Source organism: Macaca thibetana, chromosome 7 (genome assembly GCF_024542745.1).
Source record: "Macaca thibetana thibetana isolate TM-01 chromosome 7, ASM2454274v1, whole genome shotgun sequence".
NCBI classification, from domain to species: domain Eukaryota; kingdom Metazoa; phylum Chordata; class Mammalia; order Primates; family Cercopithecidae; genus Macaca; species Macaca thibetana.
In genome coordinates, this window is record NC_065584.1 from 733,405 (window position 1) to 750,379 (window position 16,975).

The 16,975-nt window shown below is 41.9% G+C and overlaps 1 pseudogene and 2 gene segments (V, D, J or C); 2 read left to right on the forward strand and 1 right to left on the reverse strand.

The window, feature by feature from the left end:
- Nucleotides 1-16,975, forward strand: part of LOC126958595 (immunoglobulin heavy variable 4-59-like) — a 319,776-nt gene that overhangs the window by 120,205 nt on the left and 182,596 nt on the right.
- On the forward strand, nucleotides 1,223-1,904 carry LOC126958600 (immunoglobulin heavy variable 1-8-like). The segment is given in 2 exon segments: nucleotides 1,223-1,415; nucleotides 1,502-1,904. Coding segments are annotated over 2 exon segments (378 nt in total).
- Nucleotides 3,346-7,967, reverse strand: LOC126958400 (uncharacterized; annotated as a pseudogene).

Genomic DNA, 16,975 nt, shown 5'->3' on the forward strand with positions numbered 1-16,975 from the left:
GTACATAGAACCACGGAATACTATGCAGCTAAGAAAAGAATGAAATTATGTCCTGTGTAGGAACATGAGGGAACTGGAGGTCATTACTCTTTGCAAACTAATTTAGGAACAGAAAATCAGACACTGTATGTTCTCACTTATTTGTTGAAGATAAATAATGAGAAATATTCTCTCAGGGGCCTGAGCCTTACTCAAGAAATCATTCTATAATAAGTGTTCAACAAGTTGCTAATATGCTTTTAAATATCCTATTTCATCTGGACCATTTATATCACTAATAAAGCCAAGAGAACTCTATGTAAAAGTGAGATTCTATGATAATAAATATCTTAACAGTGAGAATATGAAGGATATGGATGGTTTATTAATTTGATGAGTACGTAACTGTGGGATACACTATGTTCCTATGAATAAGACATTCAGATTTCAGAGCTAAGTAATATTTCCTACGCTGTGTATTTGACTTGGCAGTGGTGGATTCCAGAGTGTGGCAGGTGCACAGACGATGTGGATCAGAAATCAACATGTAAAGATGACCATCTATGGATATGAACTAAAAGTATGTAAAGACTTCAAGTAATTCTATTTAATGGAGTCTGAGATAAAACCCAAACTTATTCAAAACACAAATTACTTAGTATTTATTTTGGATTTATGAGTTTATCAATAAATTCAAATTCCTATTTCCATTTCAACTCCTGCTTCCTACTCTCAGTGGGAGGAAAAACTCAGAGCCAATCACATATCACAGGGCAAATCTGTCAACCAAGAGTCTTTCCACTGAAGGGTCTGGGAGCTCAGGACTCTCAGGCAGGTGCTGGGGACTCTGTCTTGGGAGTGCCCAGCAGATCTCGGAACGCTCCATGGGGCCTGCTGGACACTCATGTAGGATAACTAGTGGCCACTTATTCAGAGTTACCAGTGAGCTCTGACTGTTCCTAATGGGACCAGGATGGAGTCAAGGTGCCTGCTCAATGTCAGAGACAGCGATAGTCCCAGAAACAATGGAGGTAATCTCTATTTCAATAAAATGTGGATTCACAGTGAGGAGCACATCCTGGGAGTGGGGATTGTTCTTCATTAGGAAGAGTGCTGTCCACAAAAAGCTTAAAAATGGGGCAGGGGGTACATTTCCTCAAGCAGGATTTGGGCTTGATCCTTCAGCATCCCACTCTTGTGTGGCTGATGTAGCATCTGTGTATTTTTCTCATCCTAGATCAGGCTTTGAGCTGTGAAATACCTTGCCTCATGAATATGCAAATAACCTGAGCTCCTCTGAGATACATATAAATCTACTGGTGCCTTCAGAGCATCACTCAACAACCATATTCCTCCTCTGGAGAAAACCCTGCAACTGCAGCTCCTCACGATGGACTGGACCTGGAGGATCCTCTTCCTTGTGGCAGCAGCTACAGGTAAGCGGCTTCCTAGCCTTAACACTGAGGAAGGAATCCTGGTTCAGTCAAAGAGGATTTTACTCACTCCTGTGTCCTCTCCATAGGCGGCCAGTCTCAGGTCCAGCTGGTGCAGTCCGGGGCTGAGGTGAAGAAGCCTGGGGCCTCAGTGAAGCTCTCCTGCAAGGCTTCCGGTTATACTTTTACCAGCTACAATATAAACTGGGTGAGACAGGCCCCTGGACAAGGACTTGAGTGGATGGGATGGATTAACCCTAGCAATGGTAATACAGGCTACGCACAGAAGTTCCAGGGCAGAGTCACCATGACCAGGGACACGTCCACAAGTACAGCCTACATGGAGCTGAACAGCCTGAGATCTGAGGACACGGCCGTGTATTACTGTGCAAGATACACAGTGGGAAAACCCACATCCTGAGAGTGTCAGAAACCCTGAGGGAGAAGGCAGCTGTGCTGGACTGAGGAGATGACAGAGGTCAATAGTTTTAAGGCTGTTTTGAATACGGGTTACATATTTAAGAAAGAAAGAACAACAGAAACAAGTAACACTCTAATTGTAAGAGATACATTCCATTTAAGGGTCATCATATAAGCCAAATTCACAGAGTGGGAAATCCACGCTCAATAAAGTTGTTACAAACGTTCCATGAAGGTGCCACTGTGAACAGGTTTTCAAATTAGATGAATACATGGTTTAGTGCAAGGTTATTTGATCAAGTAGTAGGAGTAAGTATGATTATTAAAAACTGGTAAAAATTTCTTTCAAATGTTTCTGCCACTCTTTATAAATTTATATAAAATTATTTTTAGAGCAGTTTTAGGATTACAAAGAAATTCCACAGAAGGTATGAGATTTCCCATGAATCCCTGCCCTACACAGGCACAGCCTCCTCCACCACGACCAACCAGGACCACAGGCACAAATCAGTTGCAATGGATGAATCTACAAGGACAGTTGGTTCTTTCGTTTTTGGTGATCCCCTAATATATCAAGCCTAAATTATCTCGGAGCACCACAGGTATTTTCAGTGGCTTTTTAGAGATGATATTAGTCAGAGGGAAAGTGGGTGAAGCTCTTACTGTTTGAACCCTTTCTTCAAAAAACCATAAAACATGTATTAATTTAGCACTTATCTTACTTCCGGTTTACAGAGTTCCTTCTAAGAGAGTAAGATTTTTAAGCTTTTAAAGTCAGGTTCACGTCTGTAAAAGTCCAGCAAGTTCTGGTGAATCGCACAATGAACATCCTTTCATGAGAATTGGAGACCCTGGCAATGAGAGACTCCATGTATAAGGGCATAGAGTTGGATTAAGTACACTGTAGGCTCTTGGGTGGTGGGTCTGAATAAGACGATCTGTGCAGCGAATGCAAACACATGCATGGGACTCAGGCAGGAGCAAAAGCTTCCATTTACAAAGTGGGTGGGCACCTGCAGGGAGCCCTCACAGAAGTGGGCACTGCTCGCCCTTGATGAGTGCACATTAGCCAGAGGTATGATCACGATTGGTCTTGCGGGGAAAGAGCACCTCTGAGGTCACAGGTTATGAAAATGTGTGTCATCCTCCATCGGAGCAAGTCCATCTGCTTGCCTGTGGGTGTCAACCCCATGGAGGGTGCACTTTTGGAGATGACAAGATGAACGTAAACCTCCTCTCACTAATTATCCACTGCCACACACTCAGAACAAACCTGTGCTCCAGAAATCAATAGGTCCCTGCCAAAATAAACAGAGCTTAAGGAGTTTATTACCTGGTGAATATACTGCCCAAAACCACACGTTTCAGGAAGATTAGCTCAGAAATATTTACCAAGTGACTGAAGGGCAGTGGCGGGTGAGGGGATGGGACAGCCTCAGGGCTGCACATGAGAAGGGCTCCCTCCCACATGCAGGCTTCTCCTCCAGGAACTGCACCAGGAACTCACGAAGGATCAGGGAGAATTCTGAGAACACCCTGCTGCGGTGCTGCCTAGAGGGGAAGAATAAATATGAAAAAATACAACTCTGAGTAACGTATGGGCATTCGTTCATGAAAACTCTTTTTCTGGAAGCTTGTGAAGGTCTTGAAATACCACCGATTAGCTGAGGGCAAACATTGAAACCCTCCTTCACAAGGAGTTCAAGCAGGCTGGATATGTCCTTCCATAGATGATCTTCCCCCGCCCCTTCCTCTTCCCAGCTCATCCCTGGCTCTCTGTGTAAACAGTTCTCATCAATGGAATGTGGTTGATAAGTGTGCTCATGTTATTTTAAAAACTCACCTGCACGCAGCACGTCACAGCTTAAAATCTCTTGTGGACAAAACTGTAACAAAGGCACCCACCAGGGTTGAGCGTCCTGTGTTGCTGACAGCGACCACCAGGGGTCAGCGTCCTCCTCACCGTCCTGTGTCAGAGCATCCCCTGAGTGATTTCATTAGCAACTTCCCAGGAGAATCAGTTTAAAACCATTTGTCCTGTTCTCCATAGGACATCTATTTTCCTGAAGAAATAGAGCCGAATAGTGAATACACTGAATGTCTGCTAGTTTTGCAAGTTTGTGACTTTGTCACTTTCTAATTTCTGAGTTATGTAGATCACTCTATATATTCCTCTTACAGGAGTGACCAGCCTTTTGGATGTCAAATATAATTGACTTTCTTCATGTAAAAGTGAACACAAGCTCCTCACATTTTCTGTGCTCACTGAGAACTCTAAACTCACACAAGGTGTGTCTTTATGAGTTTTGTTTTCTGGTATCTCTACTTGGCTTATTCACCACGCTCATTTGATGTTAGTTTTACAGGTAATTGACTGTTAGTTTTACAATTTACTGTTGCTTACTTTAATTAACTAAGCAGACAATAGCTTAGAATAGAAAACAATTGTAAAGTAAAAGTACATGCAGTAATATTTAATGTAAGAAAGCAGGCAGCTGAAAGCAAGGGAAATCTACTCTGCTGTGTGAAAGGGTATGAAGACCTCATAGTATGATGATCTTCTGCAGTTTAATCCACACTGCTACATAAATGACAGTGTCTACTCTCTTTATATCAGAGCTTTCCCTAACATGTGCAATGAACTGAGCCCAGATATCTCCAACTTAGCTTGGAGCTAAGTTGTGACCAGCACCTCTCCCCAAGTGCCTGAACTGATAGTGATATCACATTTGTCTAAAAAAATTACTCCCTGTAAGGACACTAACCAGTCATACGGAGACAATTTGAAAAAATTAAAGCCCAAACCTGATAAGTAGTAATTTATACTTAGAAGAATTCACTTTTACCTACACATGGTTTTTTTTTAATGATAGAGAAGCTACTAGTGCCACTGTCCAAGTTACTGAATATCTTATTCCTAGAATGAGACACTGCATAATGTGTTCTGACATGAGGGAATGTAGCTATAGTTAAGGGATAGGAGATGTGATCACTGGAACATGAATATGAGATCCAGCAGTTCTTGCTCCTTCACATTTGCCCAGAAGCAAAGACCCCAGTAAAACAATGGAAGGGCTGACTTAAGTCTCCACAGTCTGATGTGAGATACACATTAGGTATTTCATGCCATTGTTTTATAGAAGGAAATTTAATCTTTAAAGACGGTCCATTCTGGGGATAATGCTATTATCCAGGATGCTTAAATGCCCCCAAACAGAGAACACTACAGTGTCCCGTGGCCAGGAGCTACAATACCTGGGTCTAGAAACCAGTGGACAGAAATACCAGTTTCTCTTGCCACATGTATGATGAAAATTTGAAGAATGTTTCTTTCCTTCTCCATAATCATAGGCTGCAATGGACTGGAGGTCCTGGTACATAAGAAGAAATGTGTCTCCAGTAGGTACAGAATTAGTCCCATAAAATAATTGTGCTACTGTGGTCCTCATACTGTTGGAACAGCTGACCAAGAAAGTGTTGTAAGAGCTGCAGTGTTTATTGATCCATATCATATTTGGGGCTACATTCACAGCTACCGAGTGAAAGAGAGAGAAGTAATTCTGACCTAGGTAGAGTCTAGAGATTTGTTTTCTTTCCTTCAAACTGAGGTAAAAAAAAAAAAAAAAAAAAAAAAAAATCACATCAACTAAAATGCAGATGATGATCAAGTGATCAAGGACAACAGCCACTCAGTGTTTCAGGTGTGTTTTAACCCAAAGTTGCTCAACATGTGAGAACATGAACTCTGGAGTCCGGGAAATCTCTGGGGAGAATCTAGAAGGCAGGCAGGAGGCAACAGTGATTCATGTCTAGGGAAATTGCAGGGCTACCTCCTCTAGGGGAAAGGAAAGCCTGAGCCTCTCCTACAGTGTGCTCTGTTACAATTTTTGGCTGACTTGCATTCTTCAACAACAATTTTTTTTAGTACTTTTAAAGTTTTTTTTATGTCTGTTAAAATTCTCGCAGTGTTCTTGCATGCTGCCACTAGCTTATTAACATGATTCTAATATTTAAATTTTCTGCCAGGAAATCCATATGCTTTAATATTCATTGATGCCAGTTTCTGGAGCTTTATATTGTCCCTCTGGACCATGTTACCCCGTTTCTTCATTTTGTTTGACTGTCTCTGTTGCCATCTACTCATCAAAACAAACAGCTCTTTGTTCATCATAACAAAGAGCTGCACTCTTCCAAGCCTAAGCCTAGGCTCATAGAGACCACCCTCACCAATCACCCCATCAGTGATTGTGGATCTCTCGAAACTTCATAATGACTTCATAATGTTCAAACTTCTGTCTCTGTTCTTACTGGCCCCAGGTTTTAGAGCATGTTGGTTTGTGCCAGGATTCCTAAGTAGGGGAGGTAGAAACTATTTACTCAAGCAGCCTCTTGAATAGGTGCACCATTCAACACAGTTTTATTATTCAGCTATGATTCATCAAAATAATGTTAGTTGAAGCTTCTCTCAACCAGTTGTCTAACATTGAAATATTATAATTTATTATTTGGATCTCTCTGGAGTTTATCTTTTGAATCTTAGGCAAAATTACAAACTGGTGTAAAACTGCCTATTTGGCAAATGAGCTGCTGCAGACTTTTCATCTTCTGTGGATCTCTTCTTGCACTTAAATCCAAATATACATTAGTCATGTATCTAGACTGTAGAAATATATCTTAAAGTTCCTTCATTTTTAAAAAGTTTATGGGGTTTCCAGAAGATGTGAGAACCTTCTTTATTTATAAAATATCTGATTCCACATTTTCTAATAGTTTCCTCTTTATCTGTCTCCTCTGACATTATACTACATTTAGCAAGGAGAAATTAAAACACACCATCCACACTTTGCATAGAAATCCCCTCAATCCTCTCAGCTTTATTTATTTATTTATTTATTTATTTATTTATTTTGACGGAGTTTCACTGTTGTTGCCCAGGCCTTGGCCTCCCAAAGTGCCAGGATAACAGGCATAAGCCACCGCACTGGGAAGCTCGAACTGGATGGAGCTTACCTCAGCTCAGCAAGGCCTACTCTGTCTGTAGACTCCACCTCTGTGGGCAAGTCATAGCCGAACAAAAGGCAGCAGAAACTTCTGCAGACTTAAACGTCTCTGTATGACAGCTCTGAACAGAGCAGTGGTTCTCCAAGCACGGCATTTGAGCTCTGAGCAGGGATAGACTGCCTCCTCAAGTTTGTCTCCGAACCCCATGTAACCTAACTGGAAGACACCTCCCAGTAGGGGCCAACAGACACCTCATACAGGCAGGTGTCCCTCTGGGACAAAGCTTCCAGACAAAGGATCAGGCACCAACATTTGTTGTTCTGCAATATTTGCTGTTCTGCAGCCTCTGCTGGTGAAGGGGTGGCCTGCCCCTCCACACCTGTCGGTGTATTCTGTCAGATGGCACAAAAGACTGATAAAAGAAATAAGACACAGAGACAAAGTATAGAGAAACAACAGTGGGCCCAAGGGACTGGTACTCAGCATACTAAGGACCTGCACTGGCACCGGTCTCTGAGTTCCCTCAGTTTTTATGGATTATTATTTTCATTATCTCAGCAAAAGGAATGCAGTAGGAGAGCAGGGTGATAACAGGGAGAAGGTCAGCAAGAAAACATGTGAACAAAGGAATCTATGTCATAATTAAGTTCAAAGGGAGGTACTGTGCCTGGATGTGCATGTAGGCCAGATTTATGTTTCTCTCCACCCAAACATCTCAGTGGAGTAAAGAATAACAAAGCAGCATTGCTGCCAACATGTCTTGCCTCCCGCCATAGGGCAGTTTTTTTCCCATCTCAGAACTGAACAAATGTACAATCAGGTTTTATACCTAGACATTCATTTCCCAGGGGCAGGCAGGAGACAGTGGCCTTCCTCTATCTCAACTGCAAGAGTCCTTTCTCTTTTACTAATCCACCTCAGCACAGACCCTTTATGGGTGTTGGGCTGGGGGATGGTCAGGTTTTTCTCATCCCACGAGGCCATATTTCAGACTATCACATGCGGAGAAACCTTGGACAATACCCAGCTTTCCAAGACAGAGTTCCCTGCGACTTTTCACAGTACATTGTGCCCCTGGTTTATTGAGACTAGAGAATGGTGATGACCTTTAGCAAGGATACTGCTTATAAACATTTTGTTAACAAGGCACATCCTGCAGAGCCCTAGATCCCTTAAACCTTGATTGCATACAACACGTGTTTATGTGAGCACAAGGTTGGGGCAAAGTGGCTGGGGCAAAGTTACAAATTAACAGCATCTCAGCAAAAGAGTTTTTCAATTTACAGGTCAAAATGGAATTTCTTATGTCTTCCCTTTCTACATAGACACAGTAACAGTCTGATCTTTCTTTCTTTTGCCTACGTGCTGGTGATAGCCAGGCAAATGGGGTCAGGAGTAGACTTCCAGCAAACTCCAGCAGACCTGCAGCTGAGGGACCTGACTGTCAGAAGAAAACTAACAAATAGAAAGGACTAGAATCAACACCAACAAAAAGGACATCCACACCAAAACCCCATCTGTAGGTCACCGACATCAAAGAACAAACTTAGATAAAACCACAAAGATGGGCAGAAACCAGAGCAGAAAAACTGAAAATTTTAAAAAACAGAGCACCTCTTCTCCTCCAAAGGATCGCAGCTCCTCACCAGCGACAGAACAAAGCTGGATGGAGAATGACTTTGACAAATTGACAGAAAGTAGGCCTCTGAAGGTCGGTAATAACAAATCTCTCCAAGCTAAAGGAGCATGTTCTAACCCATCACAAGGAAGCTAAAAACCTGGAAAAAAAGGTTAGAGGAATAGCTAATGTGAATAAACAGTGTAGAGAAGACCTTAAATGACCTGAGGGAGGCGAAAACCATGCCACGAGAATTTTGTGATGCATGCACAAGCTTCAGTAGCTGATTTTATCAAGTGGAAGAAAGGATATCAGTGATTGAGGATCAAATTAGTGAAATAAAGTGAGAAGACAAATTTAGAGAAAAAAGAGTAAAAAGAATGAACAAAACCTCCAAGGAATATGGGACTCTGTGAAAAGAACAAATCTAAATTTGATTGGTGTGCGTGAATGTGACGGGGAGAATTGAACCAAGTTAGACTCTTCAGGATAGGATCCAGGAGAACTTCCACAACCTAGCAAGGCGGGCCAACATTCAAATTCGGGAAATACAGAGAACACCACAAAGATACTCTTTGAGAAGAGCAACCCAAATACACATAATTCTCAGATTCACCAAGGGTGAAATGAAGGAAAAAGTGTTAAGGGCATCCAGAGAGAAAGGTCGGGTTACCCACAAAGGGAAGCCTATCAGACTAAAAGTGGATCTCTCAACAGAAACCCTCCAAGCCAGAAGAGAGTGGGGGCCAATATTCAATATTCTTAAAGAAAAGAATTTCTAACCAAGAATTTCATTTCCAGCCAAACTAAGCTTCATAAGTGAGGGAGAAATAAAATCTTTACAAGCAAGCAAATGCTGAGAGATTTTGTCACCACCAGGCCTGCCTTACAAGAGCTCCTGAAGGAAACACTAAACATGGAAAGGAACAACCGGCACCAGACAAATGGTAAAGGTCACTGAGGCTATGAAGAAACTGCATCAATTAATGGGCAAAATAAACAGCTAACATCATAATGAGAGGATCAAATTCACACATAACAATATTTACCTTAAATGTAAATGGGCTAAATGCCCCAATTAAAAGACACAGACTGGCAAATTGGATAAAGAGTCAAGACCCATCAGTGTGCTGTATTTAGGAGACACATCTGACGTGCAGAGACACACAGAGGCTCAAAATAAAGGGATGGAGGAAGATCTACCAAGCAAATGGAAAGCAAAAAAAAAAAAACAAACAAACAAACAAAAAACCGGGGTTGCGATCATAGTCTCTGATAAAACAGACTTTAAACCAACAAAGACCAAAAGAGACAAAGAAGGCCATTACATAATGGTAAAAGAATCAATTCAACAAGAAGAGCTAACTATCCTAAATATATATGCACCCAGTACAGGAGCACCCAGATTCATAAAGCAAGTCCTTAGAGACCTACAAAGAGACTTAGACTCCCACACAATAATAATGGGAGACTTTAACACCCCATTGTCAATATTAGACAGATCAACGAGAAAGAAAGTTAACAAGGATATCCAGGACTTGAACTCAGCTCTGCACCAAGCAGACCTAATAGACATCTACAGAACTCTCCACCTCAAATCAACAGAATATACATTCTTCTCAGCACCACATCACACTTATTCTAAAATTGACTACAAAATTGGAAGTGAAGCACATCTTGTCAAATGTAAAAGAACAGAAATCACAACAAACTGTCTCTCAGGCCACAGAGCAATCAAATTAGAACTCAGGATTAAGAAACTCACTCAAAATGGTACAACTACATTGTTTGCTACCAGGAAGATTCCTCAAAAGTGTCCACATTAGAGAATAAGAAAGAGTAATGGGCAGATTAACCCTGTGCATCCAGACCCAGGAATCCTTTGACCTTGGCCTCCCTGAAATGTAGACCACAGGATGGATGAGCAATGTTGAGTTGTGCACACATGACCACAAAAAGAAAGACATGGAAATGTGTCCCCTCCCCTCCTCATGAAAGGAAGCTCATCCCCATTCTTTCAGGCCCTGGTAAGGAGCCACCCCATGTATGTTCCCTTCCTCAGTGTCCACACCATGGGGTCTGCACTGATGTGGGATTCCCTTCTCATCATGCTCAATATTACAGTCACTTGTGGATCAGGTCCAGGTGGGGCTGCCCCTCATGGGGCTCTTCTCAGTTGGCTTCCTCTGTGTTTGCAGAAGTCCTGTGTGAAGTTCACTGGTGGAGTCAGAGGGAACATGGTATAGCCCAGGATTTCTCTGAGACTCTCCTGAAAATCCTCTGGATTCACCTTTGCTGACTAAAGCATGAGCTTGTTGCAGCAGATTTCATGACAGGGATTGTTGTGGGTGGAAACTGAGTGAACAAGTGGGAGTTCTTAGGATTGCTCTCCATGAGTACAAATAAATTAACAGTCCCAAATAACACCCTTTCAAGTGCAGTCTACCTTAAAATGATCAACCTGAAAGCCAAGGACAAGGCCGTGTATTACAGTGAGGGTCACAGGAGAGGGAACATCTGCGTGAGCCCAGACACAAAAATTTCTGCAGGGAGACAGGAGGGAACTGCGTGGTAGATGTTGCTCACAACCACTAGGGGGCGCGCGGTATAGCAAGGCGACGCTCAGGAAACCAGGGGGTGTTTAGGACAACAAAGGCAAGCTCAGGACAACAAAGGTGAGCTCAGGAGTGCACAAGATGCTCAGGAGAGCAGGGGGCGCTGAGAACCACCAGGAGGTGCTCAGGACACCAGGGGGTGCTCCGGACACCAGGGGGCGTTCAGGACACCAGGATGCGCTCAGGAAACAACGAGGCGCTCAGGACACCCAGGGGCCCTCAGAACCACCAGGGGGCGCTGAGGACACCAGGAGGTTTTTAGGATCGCCAAGGAGTGCTCAGGACCCCCAGGGGGCTCTCAGGACACGAGGGGGTGCTCAGAAACACGAGGGGGCCCTGAGGACACCAAGGGGCACTCAGTACCACCAGGGGGACGCTCAGGACACCAGGGGGTGCTCAGGACACCAGGGGGTGCTCAGTTCATGAGGGTTCTCTTAGGAGGCAGCTCCACATCAGGAGCCTGGGAGGCTGTGGTTTTCTTTTAGACCTTGGCGATTCTTGACCCGGTCAAGCAAAAGTCTTCCCCAGGCTCTCTCACCATTTCTTCCTTTTAGCTCCATGGTTTCTTTCACCTACAAAACATTAACTTAGAGCAGGGATTTAATTCAACTTTTAATGTTGAATATTTTCCAAATAACACTAGCAATGATCTCTCAGTATAATTTTTAAAATAGACTCCTTATATATTATATTCATTTGAAATAATACTATCATTAAAATAGTAAAATTTTTAAAATCACACCTGCAATCCCAGGATTTTGAGATTTTGGGAGGCTGAGGCAGGCAGATTACTTGAGTTCAGGAGTTTAACAACACCCTGGCAACACAGTGAGATCCTTTCTTTTAAAAAAAAAAAAAAAAAAAAAAATGCTGTGTGTGTTGCTACCTACGGTCCCAACTACTTGGAAGGTTGAGGCTTGAGATCCTTCTAAGCCTGGGAGGTTGAGGCTGCCGTGAGCTGTGACTGTGCCACTGCACTCCAGCCTGGGCAACAGAGTGAGCCAGCCTTAAAAAATGAGAATCCTCAATACAAACTCTGTTTCCATGAATAATAGAGTTTTGTGGTTTTGTGCTGTAATAGTCAAACAATTGCATATGTTTTCTTACTTTAACTCAGCATATTCATGGTGTTTTGTTTCTTCTTTTTTTTTCATCTGCTGTTTGTGGAAATTAAACAGCACTTTAACTGTTCTTGTTCTCCACCTTGGTTGGCTTCTGATGTCTTGTTTTTCAGACTGTTTTTTCACCTTCCTTTCTTCTTTGAAAGCCTTTTATCTTCCTCAGTCTCCATGCAGGAAACAGAAAGTCCCTTTACTTTCTATCCTCCATGTGTGGTGAATCACTTCCTTTCTCTTCATAGTCACTGAAGCCAACCAAATTTAGGAGGATGACTGTTCTTAGAATATACTTATCTACCTGCAGACTCTCTGTCCTCCTCACCCTTTTCTAGGGCCCTACAGACCCCCCTTCCTATCCCTTGCTTTCCCTAAGTACCACAGCTACTTCTGCCCTCTGTGTGTTCAGCCCTGGGGTTCTCTCTAGTGCTTTGATGATAAAGCCCAAATCCCCATGTGTTTGCACCCTCTCAGACCACCCTCTAGGAAGCTGGCATTGTGAGTGAGTCCTGGAAAGCATGGGCTGTGTTAAGTTTCATATTGCTGGATGGTCTCTATTATGAAGGATATTGTCAAATAAGGACTAGAGTTTGTATTGAATATTCAGGCAATAAAATGTTTTTTCACAACTTTTCAAATAAACAAATTTTATCCTGCCTAGTTGAAAACCATAATGTTAATTCAACAAATAATGTAATACAATTTAAAAAGTGAAATCTGTCTTATTATTCTATTTATTAATAACAGACTGATGTTTAAAATTAAATGTCATTGTACATTTAAATGACATGTTTGCCAAGAATTGCATTTACATTCAGTTTTACCAAACCATGTATTGAAATATATTTGTCTTTTAATATTGGACTAGACAGACATACACATAGAAAAACATTATTTTGTACTACAACCTCAAACTTCAAACACAATTTAAATTCAATTAAATAATTAGAGTAATACTAAACAAATGGATGTGTTGGTTTGATGTTTAGATATACATGCATTTTTGCATGGGCACATGTATGTGTCTTTGCTGGGCTGTTGTCTATGTATGTGTGTTTGTATGACCATGAGCTTTTCAAATACATCATTAAATTACATAGTTATATTAAACTTGGCCAGGCATGGCGGTTGAGGCCTGTAATCCCAGCACTTTGGAGGACGAGGCAGGCAGATCACCTGAGCTCAAGAGTTCAAGCCTGGCATGGCCAACATGGTAAAAGCCCATCTCTACAAAAAATACAAAAATTAGCTGGGCATTGTGGCACTGTCTTTATTGCCATCTGTTCAGTGGTTAAGGCAGGAGAATCTCTTGATCCTGGGAGGCAGAGGTGCAGTGAGCTGAGATTATGCCACTGTCCTCCAGCTTGGGTGACCGTCACATTCTGTCTTAAAAATAAATATATAGTTACATTAATCTAAATGTATGATATTAAAATATTAGGAAAAACACTGTATTGTTCGGTTTTCACACTGCTATGGAGTATCCAAGACTGAGTAAGTTATATAGAAAAGAGGCCTAATTGACTCAAAATTATGCATTGCTGGGGAGGCCTTGGGAAACTTTTAATTATGGCAGAAGGGAAAAGGGAAGCGAGGCACGTTCTTCACAAAGCAGCAGGATAGAGAAGTGCAAGCAGGGAAACGCCAAATGCTTATACAGCCATCACACCTTGTGAGACACACTCATTGTCACACAAACAGCCTGGGGGAACCTACTCCCATGATTAAATTACCTCCATCGAGTCCCACTATTTGTATGTGAGATTATGGGAATGATAATTCAGGATGAGATTTTGGGTGGGGACACAGTGAAACCGTATCATTCTTCTCCTGGCCACTTCCAAATCTCATGTCCTCACATTTCAAAACACAATCATGCCTTTTCAACAGTCCCTTAAAGTCTTTTTTTTTTTTTTTTTTTTTTTTTTGAGACCGAGCCTTGCTCTGTAGCCAAGCTAGAATGGAGCAGTCCCCTAAAGTCTTAACTCAATCCAGCCCTGACTCAAAAGTCCAAGTCCAAAATCTCATCAGAGACAAGGTAAGTCCCTTCCACCTATGAGCCTGTAAAATCAAAAAGCAAGTTAGTTACTTCCTAGATACAATGTAAGTATAGATATTGAGGAAAAACACCCATTCCAAATGGGAGAAATTGGCTGAAATGAGGGGCTACAGGCCCCATGCAAGGTCAAAATCCAATAGGGCAGTCATTAAACCTTAAAATTCCAAAATAATCTCATTTGACTCCATGTCTCACTTCCAGGTGAGGCTGATAGAAGAGGTGGACTCTCATGGTTTTGGACAGTCCTGCCACCATGGCTTTGCAAGGTACAGCCCCAATTCCAGCTACTTTCATGGACTGGTGTTGAGTGTTCTCAGTTTTTCCAGGCTCAGAGTAGAAGCTGTCAGTCGATCTCACATTCTGGGTTCTGGAGGACAGTGGCCCTCTTCTCTCAGCTCCACTAGGCAGAGGCCCGGTGAGGACTCTGTATTGGGGCTTCAACCCCACATTTCTCTTTTGCGCTACCCTAACAGAGGTTTTCTATGAGGGCTACACCACCCCCCACCCAGCAAACCTCTGCCTGGACATGAAGACATTTCCACACATTTTCTGAAATCTGGGTGGAGGTTCTCAAATCTCTATTCTCAACTTCTGTGCAACCATAGGCTCAACATGACAGGGAAGCTGCCAAGGTTTGGGATTTCCACCATCTGAAGCAGTGGCCTAAGCTGTGCCTTGGCCCCCTTGAGCTACAGCTGGAGCTGAAGTAGCTGGAACTCAAGGCATCATTTCCCAAAACTGCACAGAGCAGGAAAGCCCTGGACCGGGCACATAAAATCATTCTTTTCCTTTTGGGGCTCTTGGCCTGTGATTGGAAATACTGCTGTGAAGACCTCTGACATGTCTTGACGACATTTTTTTTCCCACTTTCTTGTTGATTGGCATTTGGCTTTTTGTTACTTAGGCAAATTTCTGCAGCGTGCTTGAGTTTTGCTCAGAACATTGGTTTTTTCTTATCTATCGCATTGTCAGATGAAAATGTCCCATACTTTTATGTTCTTCTTCATCTTGAATGCTTTGCTGGTTAGAAATTTCTCTGCCAGATACTCTAAATCACCTCTCTCGAGTTCAAATTTCCACAGATCTCTAGGGCAGAGGCAAAATGCTGCCAGTCTTCATGCTGAAGCATAGCATGAATCACCTTTGCTCCAATTCCCAAAAAGTTCCTAATCTCCATCTGACACCCCCTCCTCCTGGATTTTATTGTCCATATTACTACCAGCATTTTGTTCAAGGTCATTGAACAAGTCTCTAGGAAATTAAAAACTTTTCAATATCGTCCTGTCTTCTTCTGAGCCCTGCCAACTGTTGCAACCTCTATCTTTTACCTAGTTCTAATGTTGCTTCTTTATTTTCGGGTATCGTTATAGCAGTGCCTTACTCTCTGTGGTACCAAAAGAGTGTATTTTTTTGTTCTCACACTGCTAGGAAGAAATACTCAAGACTGGGTAATTTACAAAGAAAAGAGGCTTAACTGACTCACAGTTCTACATGGAAGGCATAGAAACAAAGTTTCAAAATTCTCTGTAAAGTGTGTGACTATTTGTAGTAGAATATGAATAATTTCTACCATAAGGTTCTCCTAAAATTATCATATATTTTTGAGGTTAGTAATTCATGGGAAGCCAAAAGCTCCATTACAGCAATATATTAAACTACAATGCACTCAGTTTATCTGAGAGAATGAGAAAAATTATAATTTAAGAATAATCAGTTGAGCATCGTGCCACATGCCTGTAGTTCCAAATGAGTCAGGAAGCTGAGGAGAGAGACTCACTGGAGCCCAGGATTTTAAAGACAGCCTGGAAAATATCGCCAGACCCCATTTCTTGAAACAAACAACAAACAAACCTTTTGGGTCACAAAAAAAACCTCAAAAATTGCCCCTCCAAATAGACACAAATTTATTTGCGTCAGACTGTGGATCACTTTATGACACAAAACAGTGACACCATGCCAGCACTAAGTGCGGAATAGCATCCAGTTGTTATATTAAGAGATACAGACACCCAAACAGAGACATCAGGTAAAGAGGCTTTCAAAGGCTACACTGCCAAATGGCAGTATTTCCATGGTAACTGTGTGTACATCCAGGGCTACACCTGTGAATGGCGACATCATTCCCTTTATAGTGTGAAGGAAAGAGACATCACCCAAAGGGACAAGCCCATGGAGGAATAAATTAATAGGGAGACATTTTACTGATACACCGGAGAGTGGTACGGGGGTCACTATTCAGAGTTTCTAAGATGTGTTATCTGCCAAGATTCTAAATATAATTCAGAGGTATTCAAAGAAACTGGAATGTCACCAATGCACACAATTTCAGAAAACAAACTGTGAGTCATTCCAGATGTTGGATTTAACAAATGGAAACTTCAAAACAGTCATTACAGAGATGTTCCAAGCACCACAGGAACTCATGCTAAGATAAGTTAAAGAAGGTATGACAGTAGTATTTCATCAAATAGTTAATAGCAACAAACAATGAGGGTCTTTTAGAAGAGAATTAATAGATAATCTGAAGATTAAATAAAATACTTAAAACTATGTATTAGAGGGGATACACAGTATATTTTATCCAGAAGAGAAGTCAATCAGCAAAGTTAGGGACATATAAATAGACATGCTGACAACTAAAGAACAATAAAAAAAAGACATAAAGTGAACACATATTAATATGAAATTAGAACCATGTTAAATGCACTATTCTTAATTTGAGAAGGGAGACGTCG